Source organism: Medicago sativa, chromosome 7, assembly GCF_051527215.1.
Source record: "Medicago sativa cultivar Bolivia chromosome 7, Bolivia_mono, whole genome shotgun sequence".
NCBI classification, from domain to species: Eukaryota; Viridiplantae; Streptophyta; class Magnoliopsida; order Fabales; family Fabaceae; genus Medicago; species Medicago sativa.
The window spans coordinates 81,515,596-81,539,496 of NC_140755.1; the positions used below are offsets into that span (position 1 = coordinate 81,515,596).

A 23,901-nucleotide genomic window follows, 5' to 3' on the forward strand; every position below is an offset into this window, starting at 1 on the left:
TACTTCTCAATTTTTTTTTCAAAAAAAGGACATGTAGTCATTCCTGCATTTATCACGTAAGAAGTGTTTATCTCATATTCTTGCATCACTTATTTTTTTAGTAATTATATTATAAATTAATTAATATTAACTCAAGAAGTGTTTATCAATAGTAATGATAGGAACAAAACAACAAACAGTTTTTTTATGGAACAAATTAACATACTATTACACGTAATTAGTATACAGGAGAGACACCTAATACAACACATATTTAGGAAAAATCAGCATTATTTTTGCAAACCGATGGCTGTATATCTAACACAAAATTTTGCATGGTTATATAACACAGATTAGCATTCTCTTTCATTTCACAGCGTGTCGATCTTGCCAACCTTTTATTTACTTTGATACAATCTTGCCAATAGTTCAACTACAAATAAGCATGATAAATGTACTTAATTTTCTTTCCTATTAATGTTGTACTCATTATATTTAAACTAACTTGATTAATCTTATAATTTGATGATAGTAGTAAGAATGTCAAATCTCTCAAAACTCCACTTTGAGGCCCTTAACATTTCTGGAGACAACTATTTGACTTGGGCCGTAGATGCTGAAATGTACTTAGCTGCTGAAGGAAATGGAGATGCCATAAAAGAAGGAAATATGGCATCCGAGCAACAAAAAGCAAAAGCATTGATATTCCTTCGTCACCATATTAATGAAGCACTTAAGAATGAATACCTCACTGTGAAAGATCCACTTGTGCTCTGGAATAAACTAAAAGAAAGATACGAGCACTTGAAAGCCATTATCCTCCCAAAAGCTAGGTATGATTGGATGCACTTGCGCTTACAGGACTTTAAATCTGTAACTGCCTATAATTCTGAAGTATACAAAATTACTTCTCAATTAGAATTGTGTGGTGAAAAGGTAACAGATGCGGATCTGTTAGAGAAAACATTTTCAACCTTTCATGCATCCAATATGCTCCTGCAGCAGCAATACCGTGAAAAGGGGTTTCAAAAATACTCGGAATTAATTTCTTGTCTTCTGGTTGCTGAACAGAATAATGAGCTATTAATGAAAAATCATGAAGCTCGCCCTGCTGGTGTAGCTTCATTCCCTGAAGTGAATGCATCACAACACAATCATTTTGGAAAAGCTCGTGCTCGTGGACGCGGTCGTGGTCATGCCCACAATCCTAATGGAAATTTCAAAAACCCATTTTTCCACCAGAAGTGGAAAAATAATGAAAAGAATGAAAAGGAAAAAGGTGGACAAAGTAGTAAAACAAATGAAAATATCTGCTATCAATGTGGGGGCAAAGGTCATTGGTCTCGTACATGTCGTACTCCAAAGCATTTGGTTGACCTTTATCAGCAATCACTGAAAAACAAAGGAAAAAAGGTTGAAACTCATTATGTTTATAATGATGGTGATGATGCTGATTATGATATTTATGGTGACATGGATACTACTCCTTTGGATATTGGTGATTTCTTTGAAGATCCAAATGGAAAAATTGATCACCTTATTGGAGATGGAACCGTGAAGAAGTAGTTTTTTTTATGATAGTAATAAAGTCTTATGTTTTAGTGTGTTTTGAATTTCTCCATGTTAAGTGTGTTTTTGAATTTCTCAATGTTATTGACAATGTCATTTTATGATAATAAAAGTTATTTCCTCGTCGTTTAAATAATTACTTATCATTCTCATTCTTCTTGTTTATGTATTTTTTTTTCTTTCTATTTTTTATAGAATTAGTAGCTGTGAAGCCCGGATACGAGATACGATACGGATACGATACTGCACCGATACGCCGATACTGAAAAATTTCAAAAATCAAGATACGATACGGCTGGGATACGTTAATAAAAAAAATTATATAATTAAATGTACAATATAATTATAACCATTTTTTTAATATGCAAATATATTAACAAACACAAGAAACCAGGCTCGTAGCACATTAACATAAATATAAATAATATTGACGATTAAGAGAGTGGTCATTAGTCAATTACATACGCAATATATACCAAAGTCGTCCGATACCAAGACTTCGACGGTGACCAAAGTGGACGGCGACCACTTTGGAAGAAAAAGTTGAAACCCTAATTTCTTAGAAAGGGAAAGATGCAATTGTTTGTGTGGTGTGGTGTGGGTCATACTGGCACCAAAGAAAGATAAAGGAAACGTGTATATATATATATATATATATATATATATATATATATATATATATTATAGTAATATAATGTTTTTATTCTTATTTTTTACAAAAAAAAAACAGAAATCAAAATAATATAAAAAAACACAAGTATCCGTGTGTATCGGGACGTATCGGAAAGTATCCGATAATTAATTTTTAAAAAAATAAAATTTAATATTTGGATACTCTCCGAATACGTATCGGGAAGTATCGGGCAGGTATCGGTGCAGGATACGCAGGGGATACGGTACGTCATCCATTTTGAAGTATAGGGGCTTCACAGATGAGTAGCTACGGTGAAATGTGTCTCGCTGATAGTGCAACTACCCACACAATTCTCAAAGATAAAAAATATTTTTCTTACCTATTAAAAGGAGAATCGAACGTTAATACCATATCTGGTACTACTAAGATAATTGAAGGCTCCGGAAGAGCTAATATATCATTATGTGGAGGGACAAAATTATATATTAAGAATGCGTTGTACTCACCTAAGTCCCATAGAAATTTATTAACTTTCAAAGATATTCGCCTAAATGGATACCATCTCGAAACAAGAAACGAAGAAAGTGTTGAATATCTTTGCATTACAAAACATGACTTAGATAAAACACGTGTATTGGAAAAACTACCTGCTTTTTCCTCTGGATTGTACTACACTTACATTAGTACAATTGAAGTAAATGTAATTGTAAACCAGAAGTTTACAAATCATGATAACTTTGTGGTTTGGCATGAACGGTTGGGCCATCCCGGATCTATAATGATGCGAAAAATAATTGAAAATTCATGTGGTCATCAATTGAAGAGCCGGGAGATTCTTCAATCTAATAAATTTTCATGCACTTCTTGTTCACAAGGGAAGTTAATAACTCGACCATCACCAACAAAAATTGGAAATGAATCTCTAAATTTTTTAGAACGTATACATGGTGATATTTGTGGGCCAATACACCCACCATGTGGACCATTTAGATATTTTATGGTTTTAATCGATGCATCAACTAGATGGTCACATGTTTGTTTATTGTCAGCACGCAACCAGGCGTTTGCGAGATTGCTAGCTCAATTAATTCGAATAAGAGCTCACTTCCCTGATTATCCTGTAAAGAAAATACGTCTTGATAATGCTTCTGAGTTTTCATCTCAAGCATTCAATGAGTATTGCATGTCCATTGGAATTGACATTGAACATCCTGTAGCACATGTTCATACACAAAATGGACTTGCAGAATCATTTATTAAGCGCTTAAAGTTAATTGCAAGACCACTTCTGATGAGATGTAAACTCCCAATTTCCACTTGGGGACATGCAATTCTGCATGCTGCAACATTGATTCGCATCAGGCCAACCAGTTATCATGACTCTTCCCCTTTGAAATTGGTTTTTGGTCAAGAACCTAATATTTCCCATCTACGAATTTTTGGATGTGCGGTGTATGTTCCAATTTCTCCACCACAACGCACTAAGATGGGTCCTCAAAAAAGGTTGGGAATATACGTTGGATATGAATCTCCATCAATTATAAAGTATCTCGAGCCCACAACAGGAGATTTATTTACAACTAGATTTGTTGATTGTCACTTTGATGAATCAAATTTCCCAACATTAGGGGGAGAGAAAATGCAGCTGAAAAAGGAGATCAGTTGGAATGAACTTTCATTGTCTCATCTTGATCCTCGAACTAAACAATGTGAACTAGAAGTTCAAAAGATAATTCATTTCCAAAGCTTAGCAAACCAATTGCCAAATGCATTCACTGATCCAAAAGGTGTGACTAAATCATACATACCAGCTGCTAATGCTCCAATAAAAATGGATGTTCCTGTTGGACTATCTCATATTGCAAACGAGTCTCAAGCACGCATGAAGCGTGGTAGACCAGTCGGTTCCAAAGATAAAAATCCTCGAGCAAGAAAAGGAGCTAAAAGAAAAGATGGTCCAAACGAGGATATAGAAACTTTAAAAGATCCTTTTGACATAATCAATATTTCAGAAGAAGCTGATCAGGTACCTGAAATACATGAAAATCAAGAGATCTCAATAAATTATGTCACTAATGGAATACAATGGAACCGACATGAAGTCAACGTTGACGATATTTTTGCATATAATATAGCGCTAAATATGATGAATGATAACGAGGATCATGAACCTAGGTCTATTAAAGATTGTAGACAAAGCGAGAATTGGCCAAAATGGAAAGATGCAATTGAAGCAGAATTAAACTCGCTCAACAAGAGAAAAGTCTTTGGACCTGTCGTCCGAACACCTAAAGGAGTGAAACCAGTTGGGTATAAATGGGTGTTTGTGCGAAAACGTAACGAGAATGGTGAAATTGCAAGATATAAAGCAAGACTCGTTGCTCAAGGATTTTCGCAAAGACCTGGGATTGACTTTAATGAGACATATTCACCTGTAGTTTATGCAACTACTTTTAGATATTTAATTAGTCTTATAGCTCATGAAGGGCTAAATTTGCACATGATGAATGTGGTTACTGCCTACTTGTATGGCTCACTTGATAGTGACATCTACATGAAGATCCCTGAAGGATTTAACTTACCTAATGCAAATAGTTCAGGATCTAGGGAAGATTACTCCATAAAATTAAATAAGTCTCTCTATGGGCTAAAACAATCTGAACGCATGTGGTATAATCGCCTCAGTGAATATTTGCTAAAGGAGGGATACAAAAGTGACTCTGTTTGTCCATGTATTTATATGAAAAGATCTGAAAATGAATTTGCTATAATTGCTGTCTATGTTAATGACATAAACATTATTGGGACTCCCGAAGAGCTTCTAAAAGCCATAGATTGCCTGAAGAAAGAATTCGAAATGACAGACTTGGGAAAGACAAAGTTTTGTCTAGGATTACAAATCGAACATTTAAATAATGGAATTTTTGTGCATCAAGAAACTTACATAGCAAAAGTGTTAAAACGTTTCTACATGGACAAATCTCATCCATTGCCTACTCCAATGGTTGTTAGATCACTAGATGTGGAGAAAGATCCTTTTAGACCTCGAGAAGATGGTGAAGAACTACTTGGTCCTGAAGTACCATATCTTAGTGCAATAGGAGCACTAATGTACCTTGCTAATTATACGCGTCCAGATATATCATTTTCTGTCAACCTATTATCAAGATACAATTCTTCACCTACACAAAGACATTGGAATGGAGTCAAGCATGTATTTCGTTATCTTCGAGGTACAATGGATATGGGTTTGTTTTATCCTAAAGTACCCAAACTAGAATTAATTGGTTATGCAGATGCAGGTTATTTGTCAGATCCTCATCATGGTAGATCACAAACAGGTTATTTGTTTACAAGTGGAGATACAACAATTTCATGGAGATCTGTGAAACAGACAATAACAGCAACATAATCAAATCATGCGGAACTTTTAGCATTACATGAGGCAAGTAGAGAATGTGTTTGGTTAAGATCCATGATTGAGCACATAAAAAAGAATTGTGGTTTATCCTCCGGAAAAATGGATGCAACTATTATTTACGAAGATAACACGGCATGCATCACTTAGTTGAAAGAAGGATACATTAAAGGAGACCGAACAAAACATATTTCTCCAAAATTCTTTTTCACTCATGATCTTCAGAAGAATGGTGATATCAGCATTCAACAAATTCGGTCGTGTGATAATCTTGCTGATGTTTTTACAAAGTCACTCCCATGTAAAGTTTTTGAGAAACTTGTACTAAAAATTGGTCTTCGTCGTTTAAGAGATATTTGTCTTCATGAGGGGGAGAAATAAATGTGTTCTGCACTCTTTTTCCCTTCACCTAGGCTTTATCCCATCGGGTTTTCCTGGTAAGGTTTTTAATGAGGCAGCTCACACTCAAAAGGATATTGTACTCTTTTTCCTTCATTAAATTTTTTTTTCCACTGGGTTTTTATTTTAGTAAGGTTTTAATGAGGCATATCCTCAATGGACATCCAAGGGGGAGTGTTATAAATATTAATAGTGGATGTCCAAATAGCAAATTGGTTAATGGGCCATACCACTAGGTTATTGGGCTTAGTTCTTATGCTACTCTATTTCCCTATAAATAGAGCTCATTGTAACATTCATAAAGACATGAGTGAATAAGAATACTTCTCCTTATTCTCTTTTCTTCTCCTTCTCTATATTTCTGGCTCTATTTACTTATATTCATAACAATAATGAAAAAATTTAGTGTAGCTCGTAGGAATGTAAATGGATATCCACGGCACCTATAGCATTACATCCATATTCATTATGCGGGTAATGCAAGAATAAGAAAAGAGTGATTTGAAGTGCTAATAACTCATAAGTTGTTCGAGGTCATAAAATAGCTTCTGAATTCTTCAAAAAAAATTGCTTCTACATTCTGATCAACGAGTAATATTTAAATTTTTAAATCAACAAAACATATATTTTATAAATAAATTTTATATAGTGTTGCAAAATAATTGGTGTTGAAACACTATCAATAAACTTTAAGAAATAATATAAGTTAACGTGTTCTTTTACGGAAGAAATAATTATAAGTCACATCAAAAATCTCCAAACCAACCCCAACTTACCTTGCCAAACCAACCCCAAATTCAACCTCCATTCTCAGCTAGAATAGAAAAAAGACATCCAACTAACTCCACTTCTACCTTTTTCTTTCTTTCTTTCTACAGTTGAAACTCTTTAAATTAATACTCGGTAAATTAATAAACTCTTTAAAATAATAAATTTGTCCGGTCCCGACTTGGGCCAATGTAAAAAATTGAAAAACTCGATAAAATAATAAGATAATAATTTTTGGAGAGATCTCTTTATAATTTTCGGTCCCAAGAAAATCATAAATTAATAATTCATAGAAACTGAAAAATATATATTAAGAATACATTGAACACATTTGTTCATCTTGTTTACATTTATTGTACTTCAAAAGTCATTATTGATTTCCAATGCATATGAACACAGTAGTTACTAATTTACGTTGAGACCCAAGGTTCGCTGCAACGTAATTCTAAGAGGCATAGACTAATATGCCTTTTTGTTTGGTATGTACATTATAATTACTTAAAAACTCTTTAAATTAATAATTATTAATTTATCGATAAATTAATAACTCTCTAAATTAATAAATTTCTCCGGTCCTAACATTATTAATTTATAGAGTTTTAACTGTACTTACCCATTTATATAATTAAAAATGGTGTGAGTAATGTAATTGCAGATGTCTTTGCAAGAGTATGGACACTGTTACGTGCATGCCGTCTAACAAACAAAACTTAAAACTTGTTCTCCAAAAATAAGATGGTCCTACAACAAGAGATAAGCAACTTATTTACTATCTATGGAATCATAATCCAGTCAATATCATAGAAACGATCTCATTTTAAGCTTGAATTGCCCCAAGCCTCACCCTATGTTGTAGTTTGGCACCAAGTCGAATATGAACTTCAAAATGGCTGTTAATTCCGAATACAAGCACTCAAACTAACCCTTCAAGAAAAAAACTACGAAGTAAATTATAGTATATCAATTAACTATTATATTTTTGTCATAGACAAATGTCAATGAAGTTAGTTAGTGATTATATGTTAATTTTTAAGGTTTGAACCAAATAATCGAACTAGTGGTATGATCTGATCATATCCACAGTAGGTAACACTCTTGAACTTGCCCCCTGTCCCATTATTTACTTACTGGCTATTGGCTAAACATTCAAACGAAATTCGGTCAAATAACTCAAATCAAACTTCTGTTTATGAATGTAAATGTAGTATGAGTGAGTGAGTATCCCACAACCCTTCCCTCTTGGTTTCTTTGTATTGTTGGAGAAAACCTACACAAACAAAGGATGTCCATGGATCTTTGAAAAACATGCACACCTACTCTCTCTATAACATGGTTAGGGATGCTCAACTCTTCACATGATCACCCCAAAAGTGGGGATATCTTATCTTTTCGCAAGTCTCTCTATTTATAGGAAAGAGACGCAACTCACAATCATGATCATGAATATGACAAAATAAGCAAACATTAGTTGTTCCACCCCTCTTCATGAGTGCCGAGAGTGTCAAAATACATTCATCCATCTATTTCTTAAACCCTAAGCAATTATCTATCTAACCAATGACAAAATGTAAATTATATTTAGTTAGAGCATTGCAATGAAATTGACTTTTGCAAGTTGGAGCATACAAGTAACTGAAAAGTAAAATTGCAATAACACCTTAGAGGAAGAAATGATACAGAACATATATCAATATTAACTGTGGAGTAATGAAATTTAACATACATGTCCCTACATAATTTACATAATCAACTACTGATTCAAGCATAAAATACAAAATTATACCCTTTCAAACAAGAAATTAAAACAATCACAAACACATTCCAAGAGAAATGGGGAAAATTCCAGCTTGAAGAACTAGTTAGTCGTTGGTACGGCTACGCCGGGCGCAACAAAATGTGAGATGCCTTCCGATAGGTTCTTTACTGCTTTATCATAATTAACAAAACCCATGAACCAAAAATCATGCCCGTCAACTGTCACAATCTGGATATACTTCTCTGATTGATTCTCCCTCATGATCACAGGATTAACTGTTCCAATCTTCGCTAAAGGCACCATCACCTATTACACAATATAACAAGTCAAATTTCATACACCATATCAAACATTCATTTCAATTTTCATAGTTTAAGGCTCTTTACCAAAAGGTGTAATAGAAATTTTACAGAATCATGTATTTATGTTTTATATTATGGCTATTTGTTGAGTATGACTCACATATTGACACAAAAGAGGGACAAGGGGTGGTGAGCTAGCATAGCGTAGCGAAGCTGGTATTGTTGTAATCTGGACCGTAGTACTACATATATGACGTGTAACACTGTAAACCCTAATCCACTCAAGTAATTTACGGAACTATAGCTGCTCTATAGTCGCAAAGGTAGACACAATTGGCAGAATTGCGTAAACAAACGATCGTGTTTCATTGCTTGCAATTTACATTTTATGCTAACAATATTGCTGGTAAGATACTTCAAAAATAGCAAATCCAGTTTTGAAGTTAGAAAATGAACACATGAGAGAACGGGATTAATCACCGAATTCGGCCAATTATGTCTACCAACAACAAATTGACTATTGTACTTTACTATTATGCATTGAACTAGAGTTACAAAGTACAAAACACTAATAATACTATGCTCGTTAGTCGTAGACTTTCAGCTCCACTTGTTCCATTATACTACCCTCAGGTGTCTACCTACTTATCAATGCTCGATATATAATCATTAAACTCTATATAGTTATCCCTCTAATGCTCTATTGAACAAATTTTGACAAGGACTGTTCATAAATATAATAAACGGAGTACCTTGTAGTAGCTCCAAGTCACTTGGCCGGAGGGTGCAGTGAAACTCAAAGGGCGATCACTGCAAAATGCTAGATGAATATCTGATAAGTAAAGGGTTCCTGCAACAGGCCCTGTTGTTGTTGAAAGGTAACAAGCAAATGTCTTTTTCAGCTTCTCATTTGGATAAGTAGTGAATATTTGTTTGTAAAGTGACTCAAATCCACCCTCTGATATCGCTTTTACAGTCAGATTCATCTTCCCCATTGCAGCTGAAGACAATGAAGGCCCTGTTTTAACTGCAAATCACAGTAGTAACAAAAACATCATATAAAAATCGAAGATTTAGCCGCCCTTCATGTGTATGTTAGGCAAAATCACATTGACACTATAATTTTGTCGAAGCTCGAAACTATAATTTTTATTAAAAAAATTGTGGTGGCTCAATGACATCAAAGTTCTGATAATATCCACGGTGGATCGAATCATGCTCTAAGGCTTACCCAAAAACTCTCATAGATATATAGTAAGGAGCTTAGGATATACAATTTAATGACTGAAGTAAAATAATTTACCAACTTAGTATAAAATATGAAAATAGTTTTGGAAACTGAAAATACTAGTAGATCTTAGTTCTAGATGATAATTTCAATATTAAATTGACTCACGCAAAAAACTAACTTAATATATTGACAATTTTTAATTTCAAATACTATTTTATAATTATTAATTTCAATACCAAATTATGAGATGCTAGACTATTAGGTTCCTATCTGGATAAACAAACTTAATTTGCAGCTTATAGCATAAACACTTATTAGTATAAGGTATTTCTATAACAAAACATAAAATTCAATTAAATTGTTTTTTGCATAAGTTATCCTCATAAAATTCAATTAAATTATTTTTTGCATAAGTTATCCTAGAGAGCTTATGAAAGTAAGCTGAAAACAATTTTCATAAAATATCACAAACGATCTCACAAGTGCTTCTGTGAGTAGAAAAGATCAAATAAGTCAATCCTTCTAGAAGTAAGGAGGGTTATTAATTAAAATCAGTCTATCAATCTATCTAAATATAGAGGAATGAATAAAAATTAGTCACTCACGATTGTGCCAGATGTTATTGGCGGTAGCTTCAGCTTTTTTACTCCAAGAATCAAACATATGAAGAATTGATTCCATAGGACTACCGCTAGGCTTATCAACAGGACTGTGTTGCACGTAAGGATGATCTTGCTGGTAGTAATGAACCTGAGGTTGTCCTTGTCCATCAGCAGAAGCAGTTTGTAAAGCTGCTTTTTTGTTGTCTGGATGACTACTTGGTACAGCTGGTGCTCCCATCATATGTGTTCCCCAGTTCTCAGTTGTTGCATGATTTTGTGGTGGAACAGATGATGATGATGATGATGGTGGTGGTGCTGGTGATGCAAATGGGTTTTCATCAGGTGATGATTGGTTTTGGTTGTTGTTCATGTTTGTATGTAAGAGGAAGAGATAAAAGTGATAAAAGTTTGTGATGAGAGAGAGATTCAGAACAAGGTTGAATGAATTATGTAGGAAACAGAAATGGTTGGATTTGAAGGGTATATATGTAACATGTTACGTGTTTTTAAGGAGACAATACACTGTTGTTGGAACAGAGTTCAAGCAATTGATCCACACCGACTATGCTTCTTTGCTTAACCGCGTTATCATCATATTTTTTTAATGAAAAATAATTGTCAAAATAGGTACGTATTCTGGTTGTAGCAAATCTCTCCTCAAGATGACATCATGTGATGAATAAGTGTTTTCTTCCAATGGTTCACCAAAAGTCCACAATGTTCTATTTCATGGCTATGTAGTTTGAAATTTAGTAAATCTTTAGATTGAGGTGAGTTTGTTAAGATGATGGTCGTAGCAGATTGTGATTTTTTTTAGTTTAGCTCAATTGGTTGCGCATTACATTTTTCAAGTAGAAGTTGGAGTTTGAACTCTGGACACCATATTTTTTCACATTTAAAATGCGTGAGTTATAACCACTAGTTTGTTTGACAAAAAAAAAACGCATACATTTGCTGTGGAATTTAAGTTGACGCAAAGTTGACTTAAAAAATATTGGATTTACGGCGAAACCATTCCACTGTAAACACTGAGGGGAAATTTTTTTAATTTGTGTTGAACTAAAAGCCACACAAATGTCCTGCTTGGTCTAAAAAAAATGGGATCTGCAGCAGAAAAAATCCACCGCAAAGGCTGAGTGGGAGAAAACTGGGTCGGGATGATGACCAACACAAATGTCCAAGTTGATAAAGAAATTTTTGATTTGCGTCGGTCCTTACCGACGAAGATGTCCAACTAGCTGAAAACTTTTTTGCTCTATATATAGGCTCACTCAACAATCACTTTTACATCTCTTCTCTCTCCTTCATTCTTTCTACCACCTTCTCCTCTCTGTATCTTAATATTTTTAGCTCTCTATATATACCTTAAAAAAATGTTAGAGATAAAAATCTTAGATATATTTAATTTAAAAGTATATTTTGTTTTAGATTAAATATGTTTTAAATCCTTATAAATATGTTAACTTTTCGTTTTAGTCCCTCTAAAAATTTTCTTCAATTCTTAATCCCTCAAAACTTTTTTATCTTCACTTTTGGTCCTTACTTTAAAGTAAATTCATATGTACAATTCATATTTTTGAATAAAATTTTGCTGAAAAATATATAGTATTATAAGAATCTCTCCAAAAAAATTAGAATTTTTTAACAAAATATGAATTAAATATGAATTTTTTTGTGGTTAAAAATTCATATTTAATTTATGTTTTGTTAAAAAATTCTATTTTTTTGAGAGAGATTTTTACAATATTCAACACATTTATGCACAATTTCATTAAAAATACAAAAATTAATGTAAAAATAGGGACCAAAAGTAATGATTGAAAATTTTATAGGGACGAATAGTTGAAGAAATTTTTTAGAGGGACTAAAATGAAAAGTCGGTATATTTATAGGACCAAAAACATATTTAACCATTTTGTTTTTGAACGAATATCCAAGTTAAAGTATGTTAAAGACAAAAATTTATAATCAATAAAGAATTATTTATTAATGTTATTAATGAAATAGTTTTTAGCATTTTTTTTTTGACAGAAAATAGTTTTTAGTATTTAAATATACATTTTGAATAGTATCTAATGGAATAGTTTTTATTTAAGACAGTTATTTTTTTAAAAATAAAATTATTAAAATTAATTATATATATATTTCATATATCTTTTTGAAATATCGTTAGAATTTGTGTCGACCTTTTTTTTGCCGCTAATATTGGATAGCATTTGCGGCCGTCCTCATTCCGACGCAAAGGAAAAAGGAAAAAGGAAAAAACTGAACATGTTGGACTTTGCATTGGCTTTTAGTCCGCCACTATGGTTCCTTGGAATTTGTAGCAATCTCAATTCCGCCGCAATCAATTGCGAGACGCTTATTTGCATGGGATAAATATCCATCACAATTTTGCCGTTTTGTTGCCTTTTTTTTACACTTGCGTGGGCATTTGGCACATGCAAATTCATTGAATTCTTGTAGTGAACGTCTTAAAATTGATGGAACAATAGTTGAAAAAATAGTTCAAAACATTATTTTCGGTCACCGAAAAGATTACTAGGTTGAATCGCAGACTTGGTCGCTCTCTTTAAGACGTTTCGTGACACTGTCTAAAATTATGTAATCAGACTATCAAGCACGACGTCTAGAGAATAAAACAACCCAACAATGGTATCATAGTCTTACCGCACTATATGATCCATTCTAGAAATATACCTTTAATATGGCACATGACCACTTGAATGTGGTACCGTGGCCATTTAAATAAAATGGAAGGGAAAAAACAATCTAAAGAGATGAATTTGGAGAAAAAAATTAACCCAAAACAAAAAAAAAGAGGTTGTGCGGATGCTAGCACTAATGAAGTTCATATTAAAAATTTGGTAGTCAATCTCATATTTTCTTGTACTGGAGCACCGAACCAAAACAATTTGGTTTACTTTATTTTTATACTGTTTTGAACCGGATCAAAGAAGGTTGGGTAAATTTTATGTTTGATTTATTTTTTTGGTTTAATAATTTTTGTCCAAGCCCTTTCCATCCTATAAATGATGCTACAAAAACTTTGACTTAGTAAAGATTAAAAATTATGATTATAAAAGCTAGGTCTTTGTTTTTTTTTTTTTTGACTGAATCATCAAAGCTAAAATTAATTTTTTGACTAGAGTAAACAAAACTTAAATAAAAAGTTACTTTTATGAAAATGCATACAAGCTTTAACTCCACCACCTTTCTATATAAACTGTTCTCCAATACCACAATAGTACAATAAACCTCCATCATAATTCCTAGCTAAGAGCAAAGAGATACTTAGCATGGGAATTAGATACTTAGGCTTTGCAATATTGGTGTTTGCTACAAGCATCTTAGTGTTAGGGATCACTGCGTCTGATGTTGATAAAAAAGGATGCTCATATCGTACTAGGGCAGCCATTTTGCTGCAATGTGCTGAATACATCCAAATCTTAGGGCCAGAAATTCCACCTTCGTCAGCGTGTTGTGCGGTCATGAAAACTGCTGATATCCCTTGCCTCTGCAAACATATACCCAGAAATATTGAGGTTATTATCAGCATGAAAAAATTTGTGGATGCTGCTCATACTTGTGGAAGTGAAATTCCTCCACCAGGAGGCATGTGTGGAAGTAAGTTAAATTTCTATTTTTATATTGCATTGCATACACTACAACAACAAAAATTATTGATCGATTTAGTGATCAAAATTTTTTAATTTAAATACTCATAGAAAAATGGTTTGTTATACTATTTCAGGTTATACTATTCCTCCTTCTTCTCCTGAGGAACCACCGGTTCAACCTTCACCTCCGCCACCAGAATCCGAGTCTCCTCCGTCTCCTGAAGAACCTTCTCCTCCTGAGGAACCACCAGTTCAACATTCACCTCCGCCACCAGTTTCTGAGTCTCCTCCGTCTCCGGTTGAACCTTCTCCTCCTAAGGCACCTGTAGTTCAACATTCTCCTCCGCCACCGGTTCATAATTCTCCTCCATCTCCTGTTAGTCGTTCTCCTCCTACGTCCCCGGTCCGTCCACCTATTAGTCGTTCTCCTCCTAAGTCCCCGGTCCGTCCACCTATTAGTCGTTCTCCTCCTAAGTCCCCTGTAAGTCCACCTATTAGTCGTTCTCCTCCTACGTCCCCTGTCCGTCCACCTATTAGTCGTTCTCCTCCTAAGTCCCCTGTAAGTCCACCTATTAGTCGTTCTCCTCCTGCGTCCCCCGTCCGTCCACCTATTAGTCGTTCTCCTCCTAAGTCCCCTGTAAGTCCACCTATTAGTCGTTCTCCTCCTACGTCCCCGGTCCGTCCACCTATTAGTCGTTCTCCTCCTAAGTCCCCGGTCCGTCCACCTATTAGTCGTTCTCCTCCTAAGTCCCCTGTCCGTCCACCTGTTCGTCGTCATCCTCCATCTTCTCGTCGCTCTCCTCACATACCTTGAACGATAATATTCAAGGCACACAACTTGATCAATTAGTTTTGGCATCCATTTATATATAACAGTGAATAAATTGATCATAGTTTAAATAATAAAATGTAATAATCTTTTATGTTTTTTAAAAAATGAATAAATAAATTGATCATACATATGTGTGCGTCTTTTGTCAAAAAAATGTGTTCGTCTTTTTAATTTTCCTTTTTACCTTTTTAAATTGGTTTGTATAATTACGAGGTTGGACTCGAGTTCAATCACTAATATTTTCATAAATGTTGATGTTTTAAAAAAGTTATATATCTATTAATTAATGATATATATTAAACTTTGGTTTAAGATCTCTCATTCAACCCATAAAATGATGAAAAAAGTTTGGATGAAATAAGCATATAAATGAATTTGAGATTGAGATAATAAAGTAATACTAATCAAAACTCAGCCACCCCTGTTGCTAAATTTTAAACAAATGTCCAAACCAATAACTGCACTTGAAGCACTCATACAACACACCAAAACAATCCTTAATTCATAATTCAAGCCCAACCCATGCAGATTAATTAACAGTAATTTGACAATGAACAACAAAAAATGCATCTGATGATGAACAAGCAATCTGTGAATTAACAATGCATAGCACCAGCTCCCGCTAAGACAACTTCGATGTAACCTTTTCTACCTTTTCCGATATCAAGGCTCCCCCATTATTCAATCTTTATTCCAAAACATTCCAGGGGTTTTAAAGACCTTTGATTAAAAATGTAGATGAACCCCTGCAGCTTGCTAGATAACCATTTTCATGACAGTAATTTAATTTCTTCAAACCAAGTCTTCGGCGATCCATTTTTGTCTTTGAATGTTTTTCATTGCGACCAGTTGACTCTGAGCTCTATCCTCACTCTTCCGCAATGTTTTTTGAAGAATGATATATATATATATATATATATATATATATATATATATATATATATATATATATATATATATTTAACCAATTTAAAATTTGCTGCCAAACCTATTCTCCTCCTTTCCACATCCAAACGAACATAACTTTTGTGATTTGATCAAAATTCCTCTTTTAACTATTCTATTTTGCATTATTCTCCACACCAAAACTGAAACTTTTAGAGGTATCAAACCATTCCAAACAAACCAGCATTCGCCGGTTTAAACCCCATCAAGGTCTTTTTAATAATTTTTTTTTTTAAAAAGCATATGAAATTAAAACAAGTTGCAGACAAGAGTCAAACATGGTACATGAAGCATGGGGAATCTTGGCCTAACCGCTAAAACATGCTACGGAATTATGATTTCTAGCACAAGATAACATATATAATATAACTTCATATTCTAATAGGTGTATATATACTTATTAAAAATGATTTTTTTAAAGCTTGGGTGGGTTATGGTTCACCGTAGCCCATGAGTGGCTCCGCCACTGCAAACAACCGCAAGCTCACTTCAACCTTCTGCCACATATCCTTCTGCAATCGATGAATACACTTCTTTTATCGAGTATCCAATTCGAGATCAAACCCACCTCTCTTCCTCATCTTCTTTATAGTGAATCCTCTGTAGCTTTTCTATTATTTCCAACTCTAATATTTTTTTCTTCTTCCATCAAACTCATCCTCCACCTAAATGAGCCATGTCGTCTCCCCACTCCTCCTTGCATAATAGTATTGAGCTAAAGTCAACTGACTTTTGTTATTATAATAAAGCTGTAGGTTGCTTAACTCCTTTATAAAAATATATAAAGTATAAACCGCATATTCAATTTGTCAAAAGAGAGAAATATTTATATGGTTACAAAGCCAAAATTATTTAAGAACATTTGGTTTAATTGTAACAAAAATACATTTTATTAAATTGTTTTTTATGGCACCTTTTTCAAGTTTGTGTGACTATCTAAATGAATTATATATAGAGTTGTAACTGTTCATCTCCCAAACATAAAAAATAAAACATGAGGAAGCTGCTACTAATAATCAATTGCAATCCAAACCTAAAAAATAAAACACGAGGAAGCTGCTACTAATAATCAATTGCAATTTATCTATATAAAAAATTCACATCAAAAGTTGGTGTGTCCACCTTTATTTATTTGTATAGTATAAATAATTAAACATCTCTTTGCCTAACATTATTGATTTCAATTCTATTCACAAGTCAATGGCAGCTCAACTCTCAGGACACCTTGAGCCATGGCACAAGCTTGATGACAAAGTCGTGTTGGTAACCGGCGCTTCCTCCGGCCTCGGCCGTGAGTTCTGCCTCGATCTCGCAAAAGCCGGCTGCAGGATCGTCGCTGCTGCTCGCCGCCTTGACCGTCTTCACTCCATCTGCCACCAAATAAATAGTCTATATGGAACCCTCCGTGCGGTGGCCGTTGAACTCGACGTCTCTGCAGATGCCAGCACCATCGATAAGTCTGTGCAGAAGGCATGGGATGCCTTTGGCCATATTGATACTTTGATTAACAATGCTGGTATAAGAGGTATAATAAAGATAATTTTCAACTAAGCAAATTATTTTTCCACCCTCTCTGATCCTATTTATAAAAGACATTTGGGTTAACCGATGTTGATGTATCTGGTTCAAAATTTGAACTAAATAAATCAGCTTTTATTGACTCAAATATCTCTTATCAATTTGACCGGATAAAGTATTTTCTAGCAAACCTCCAACAAGCTTGTCTTGTTTTGTTTGTGTAGGAAGTGTTAATTCTCCATTGAATTTGTCTGAAGATGAATGGGATAATGTTTTCAAAACAAACTTAACTGGTTGTTGGTTGGTGTCAAAATATGTATGCAAACGCATGTCTGATGCAAAGCAAAAGGGATCAGTTATTAATATTGGTTCAACTTCTGGTTTAGATCGGACTCAACAACGTGGAGCAGTTGCATATACAACTTCAAAGGCAGGCCTCAACATGCTCACAATGGTAATATTATTTGACGCGTCTGATTTTTATTTTCTTTTAAATAAGAAGAACATCGTTTTAAATTTTCTCCGTGATCCACTTAAAAATCATTCTCATTATGATCCACTTAAAAATCAAATATCACACCTCTCCTGTAAAGCGACCTACAAAACAAGCGGTCCTCGGGAAACAAGAAATTAATAGAAAGTGAAAGAAAGAACAAGAAAATTAGAGAAAATATGAAAGAATTCTCGTTAACTAGCAATGTAAGCAACTACAAGTATATATAATTGGTTAGTGAAGGATCATAGTAAACTACTGTGATCTCCACTTCACTTGATTATAACAAACTATTATTACAGCTTAGCAAGTTAGTTACAATTAGTAACTAACTCTAAACTAACTCAGCTCTAATAGCTTGTGTCACAAGTAACTAAAGTCTATGGTGTTCATCTTCTTCATTATTGAGTAAACTTGTTTCTATTCTTTGTGTATTATGTTTCAACACACGTCAAGATTTTCGAGACACCAAACACAATCCGAGCTAACCCCTTACAACAAAACTCTCCTTATCAAAATTAAATAATATCATTTTGTGCGGATATTTGACAGGTCTTGGCTTTGGAATTGGGGGTTTACAAAATAAGAGTGAATTCAATATCCCCAGGAATTTTCAAATCTGAAATTACGGAAACTTTAATGCAAAAAGCTTGGCTGAATAATGTGATCGCAAAAATAACCCCTTTGAGAAGTTTGGTTATGTCGGATCCTCTGCATTAATATCTTTGGCTCGTTACCTAATTCACGAATCATCTGAATATGTCACCGGCAATAATTTTATGGAAAATGATAACATGTGCCCCAAGGGCATATGATAAGAAATTTAAAATAGAAACAATTGTCTTAAAAGTTGTGCATTCAACTTTATTCAACTTTTAAAAGTCAAAATTTTGTTGTTTTCTATGTAAAGTTTCTAATTTTGAATTCCTTAACTTGTGCCCTAAGAGCATCCACAATGGTGAGGTCTTCACCATTTAAGACCTAGTACCTAATAGGTACCCCCATTGTGGAAAAAAAAATTGAGGGTCTTAAAAGGTGCAAGGTCTAAATTAAGACCTCATGCTTAAATGGACCCACATATCACCTTTTTATTAAAATAATAATTTTTATGGTTTGTTTTTATTAAAAGATGACCGTTGCAATTTGTACCGTTGCACCATTGCTCTGCACTGTAGACATATATATATTCATTCCTCTCCGTACAGTACACATACTTGTCTTGTTTAATTCCTGCAAAATATATTCCTCCGTATTGTACAATTTCTACAATGAATCCAAACCAAAATAATTTCTACAATTTCATGTCTAATTTTCAATCTCCTCCTAATCCAAATTTTCAAAATACTCCAAATTTTCAAAATCCACCCTTTAATTCAAATTCACAAAACAACCTAAATATTGGCAACTTTCCATTTTGTACACCTCCATATCAAATTCCTATGTTTCAATCCTCACCTTCTATCCCCACATTTGATCAGGGAACTTCAATGAGTATTGCTACAGAACAAGAAACAACATCTCAAGCGTCTCAACAAATTCAAAATCCATCATTTTCCTCTCAAGTTGGGTTAGATAATATTGAGGTTAATGATGAAGAAGAACCAACAGCTCAGATTTCTTCAAAAGAAACAAAAACAAAGGAGAAAATATATAGAGAAAGGTTTACCACGGAGGAAGATACACTTCTTATCCAATCATGGTTAAATATTTCTAAGGATCCAATTGTGGGGGCAAACCAAAGAGCAAGTTCTTTTTGGAAGAGAATTACAGATAATTATAATCAATACCGTGGTCATTTGAAAGAGAGAGAGTTGAATCAAATTAAATGTCGATGGTCAAAGGTGAATTTGATGGTTCATAAATTTGCAACTTGCTACAAACAAGCCTATTCAAGAAAGAAAAGTGGTAGCTCTGAAGACGACATTATGCAAGATGCATTGGCAATTTATGCTCATGATAAGCGTTCACGTTTTATGTTAGTGCCAGCATGGAAATTGCTAAAAGATGAACCTAAATGGTCATGCCAATTTACTGAAGAATCCAACAAGAGAACAAAGAATTCTGCTTCAGGAGCCTACACATCCTCTTCTAATCCGGACACGCCTACAAGTGGTGACCCCGGACAATACAACTCAAGTGAAAGTAGAGTGGTTCGTCCGATTGGGACAAAAGCAGCTAAAAGAAAGGGAAAAACAAAAGCAAATGAAACACCTACTGTTCATGTGGATCTAACTAGGATGGAAGATGCACAACAATCAAAAGCTCTAGCTTTAGAAGATATTGCACGTGGTGTGCATGAAGGTAACAAGTTGAAGGAAAAAGAATTGCAAATTAAGGAAAGAAATGATGAGCTTCACTATCTCTTGATGGATACATCTAGGATGACAGAGGAACAAGTGCAAGCTCACAAAGTGTTGTGTAAAATTATTAGAGAAAAATATGAACTTGTGTAAAATTATTAGAGGAACAAGTCCAACTAAGTCCAACTAGCCGTTTCATCATAAAAAGAAGTCCAACTAGCCGTTAGAGGAATAGTGTAGAATTCTTATTAATTAATGATGTTTATTTAATTCCAACTAGCCGTTATGCCACACTAGCCGTTATGTAATTTCAATTTAATCAATGATGTTTATCTTTTAATCGTTGTGGTCTATCTCTATATATATTCTTCACATGCTGATTCATTTCCTCACCTCTCAATTATCCCAATTTTTCCACAAAGTTTCATTACTTTTATGACAGAACATAGACTTTTATTACTACCTCTTAAAAATTATCCTTCATCCCAAATTCTTCACAAACTTTTGTTACTGTTTCGATAGAACAGAAACCTTTACTACCTCTTGAAAGTTATCCTTCAAATGGACAATCTTGATTGGGAGCAATTTCAAGATTTGATAAATGACGAGGAAGAAGACCAGTATATGAAGATTGTCATGGAGCAGCTACAACAACAACGAGTCTCCGTGCGTTCACGAACTTACATTGAAAGGAATCGTGAAGAAGGACATGCTCGATTATTCAATGACTACTTCTCTGACAATCCGGTATACACAGAGGAGCAATTTCGTCGAAGATTTCGAATGAGGAAGGATGTTTTCCTTCGCATTGTAGAAGCTCTTGGCAATCATGATGCATATTTCCTAATGAGATCTGATGCAACCGGAAGAATGGGACTTTCCCCGCTGCAAAAATGCACTGCTGCTATACGTATCTTGGCATATGGATCACCGGCTGATAGCGTGGATGACTATGTACGAATTGGTGAAAGTACGGCAATGGAATGCTTAGATAAGTTTGTAAGGGGTGTCCATCAAATATATGGAGCTGAATACTTAAGAAAACCCAACAACAATGACATTCAACGTCTACTACAAATAGGGGAGGCACGTGGTTTTCCAGGTATGTTAGGTAGCATTGATTGTATGCACTGGGAATGGAAAAATTGTCCAGTGGCGTGGAAAGGTCAATTTTGTCGCGGTGATCATGGAAAACCTACAATAATGCTTGAAGCAGTGACTTCACAAGATTTATGGATTTGGCATGCTTTTTTTGGGGTTGCGGGGTCTAACAATGATATCAATGTGTTAAACCAATCTGATGTATTTGCAAGTGTTTTAGAGGGACAATCCCCTAATGTGCAATATACGGTAAATACAACCCAATATAATATGGGGTATTATTTAGCTGATGGTATTTATCCGGAATGGGCTACACTTGTCAAGACCATTCCTTTGCCACAAGGAGATAAAAGAAAATTGTTTGCACAACATCAAGAAGCGGCAAGAAAGGATGTCGAGCGTGCATTTGGAGTGCTTCAATCTCGATTTGCGATTATACGTGGCCCTGCGCGTAATTGGCACATGGATACAATTAAACATATATTATATGCATGTATCATATTGCATAACATGATTGTGGAAGACGAACGACACACATATGCCGGTCATTTTAATTATTCTTATGATCAACATCCCAACAATGATTATTCTACAAGTGACATATATAACGGTCCTCATCCAAGTCTTGCACCATACCTACAAAGGAGATCACAAATTCAAGATAGGCAAACTCATCTTCAACTTCAACATGATCTTGTGGAGCATATTTGGCAACGTTTTGGACATGATAATCAACCAAATTAGTTTGAGAGCAAATTAGTTATTATTTTAATTATGTAATTTTAGATTTTAGAAAATTAGTTATTGTTTGTTTTAATTACGTAATTTTAGATTTTAGAAAACTTGTTATTGTTTTAATTATGTAATTTTATCATCATTTTAAATAATTTGTAATTTTTAATATTTGGCAATATTATTATTAATTATTTTTCAAACTTTAATTATTTTTCAATCTTTTAATAGACTACGGTTCATATAAACTTTGTAACTTAACATTTTAATCAATTTAATATGATAAAATAGATAATAATGTATTAAATAAATAATTATTGATGGGACCCATTTAAGACATTTTGTTAGAGGGTCTCCATTGGAGTGGTTGAGTACCTATTAGGTACTATTATTAAAAAACAATAAAAAAGTGATGTGTCAACGTGGGACCCGTTTAAGACCTCACAATTGAGTGTCTCCATTGTGGATGCTCTAAGGGCACAAGATAACAAGACCCTAATTTTATTGTTGATTGCGGGTTAACTTTACCCGGTTTGCCGATTTATTCTTCTTTGTGAATAACAAGGAATTTTGTTATTATTTACTTCCGTTGTAATTATTTAGTGATTTTATGTAGTCGAAAAATCCGTTGTAATTATTTAGTGATTTTATGTAGTCGAAAAATATGTGTTCTATGTAACACTAGGGTTGGGGTCAAACCTTAATGTTTAATTCTATGAAGTTTAAGTCTTGTGAAACTTTATGTTATTTTCCACAATAAATGTTGAGGATCAAACCAAGTAGTTTGGGCTCCAATGGCAAGGAGCTCCTTCCAAGGACGTACCCGGTGAATACCAGGTTCGATTCCCAGGGGGACAACGCTTGGCCAGTGCGCATGCCTCTACGCACGAGCCGGATTAGTCGCCCACCTTTGGTGGGTCGGAAACCGGTGCGAAAGCAAAAAAAATTGTTGAGGATCATATTCTTTTATTTATGAAATATTTTGAAGTATTCTCCACTGCTGAAATACGAGGCATTATTTATTTATTTAATGATAGATTAATGAGTATGTGTAACATCTTTTTATTTAAATATATTCTTATTATTTTATTTATTTTTTGGTACAAGAGAGGGCCGAAGCCCAAATATATTCTTATTATTTAATAAATGAACGTCGGGAATTAAGGTGTTACAATACTCGTCATCTTATGTCCCCTCGTATGAAGAAGAAAGAATTCCATAATGGGTAGTTTAGATAAATTAGATCAAGAAAGGAAGGGTCGATCTTTAGCTGATTTTGCCCAAACGCCTACTCCAACAAAGGTTATTATCCTTGTGAGATGGTTCAAAAAAATATTTGAACTAACTTATTAGGTTGTTAATATGTATAATATATTAACAAGTAGAACATGACCAAATTAATGAACAACATTAAAACAAAACAATACAAGATTCATACCTGCAATCAAAATAAGTCTAATTGTTGTTGTTTTAGATCGATCACCATCATGCGAAACCATTGCATTTTGTCCTCCACCTAATTGTTCATAAAAATTCGGCCAAGTAATGCATTGCCTCCATTGGGAGTTGGTCCCAGTAGATTATGGCTTATAACATCTTGATTCAGCTTTGGGTACATATTTTTGGCCAAAACTTTTCTATTTTTAGAATTGTGTGGTTTTGGAGGGTTTTTTGTTGTTTTTCTTGTTTGCAGTGTTTCTTG

General features: G+C 34.1%; 4 protein-coding genes and 1 pseudogene across 5 annotated transcripts; 4 read left to right on the forward strand and 1 right to left on the reverse strand.

The window, feature by feature from the left end:
- Positions 1 to 519: 519 nt before the first annotated feature.
- On the forward strand, positions 520 to 1,545 carry LOC146909158 (uncharacterized). Its single transcript, XM_085729331.1, has one exon. The coding sequence runs from the start codon at positions 520 to 522 to the stop codon at positions 1,543 to 1,545; it is 1,026 nt and encodes a 341-aa protein (XP_085585457.1).
- Positions 1,546 to 8,438: 6,893 nt separating this feature from the next.
- Positions 8,439 to 11,112, reverse strand: LOC146909159 (GRAM domain family protein). The gene is made up of 3 exons (XM_085723465.1): positions 10,662 to 11,112; positions 9,578 to 9,852; positions 8,439 to 8,829 (listed from the first exon to the last, which is right to left on the reverse strand). The coding sequence occupies exons 1-3, from the start codon at positions 11,026 to 11,028 to the stop codon at positions 8,623 to 8,625; spliced, it is 849 nt and encodes a 282-aa protein (XP_085579591.1). The 5' UTR covers positions 11,029 to 11,112; the 3' UTR covers positions 8,439 to 8,622.
- Positions 11,113 to 13,907: 2,795 nt separating this feature from the next.
- LOC146909160 (uncharacterized) lies at positions 13,908 to 15,236 on the forward strand. Its single transcript, XM_085724383.1, has 2 exons — positions 13,908 to 14,285; positions 14,413 to 15,236. Exons 1-2 carry the CDS (start codon positions 13,958 to 13,960, stop codon positions 15,090 to 15,092), a joined length of 1,008 nt encoding a protein of 335 aa, XP_085580509.1. The 5' UTR covers positions 13,908 to 13,957; the 3' UTR covers positions 15,093 to 15,236.
- Positions 15,237 to 17,212: 1,976 nt separating this feature from the next.
- LOC146909161 (uncharacterized) lies at positions 17,213 to 22,974 on the forward strand (annotated as a pseudogene). The gene is made up of 4 exons (XR_015017731.1): positions 17,213 to 17,580; positions 17,798 to 18,027; positions 18,619 to 18,838; positions 22,696 to 22,974. The product of XR_015017731.1 is annotated as an uncharacterized LOC146909161 (transcript).
- LOC146909162 (uncharacterized) lies at positions 19,312 to 20,547 on the forward strand. Its single transcript, XM_085727461.1, has one exon. It carries the CDS (start codon positions 19,335 to 19,337, stop codon positions 20,517 to 20,519), a length of 1,185 nt encoding a protein of 394 aa, XP_085583587.1. The 5' UTR covers positions 19,312 to 19,334; the 3' UTR covers positions 20,520 to 20,547.
- Positions 22,975 to 23,901: the final 927 nt, after the last annotated feature.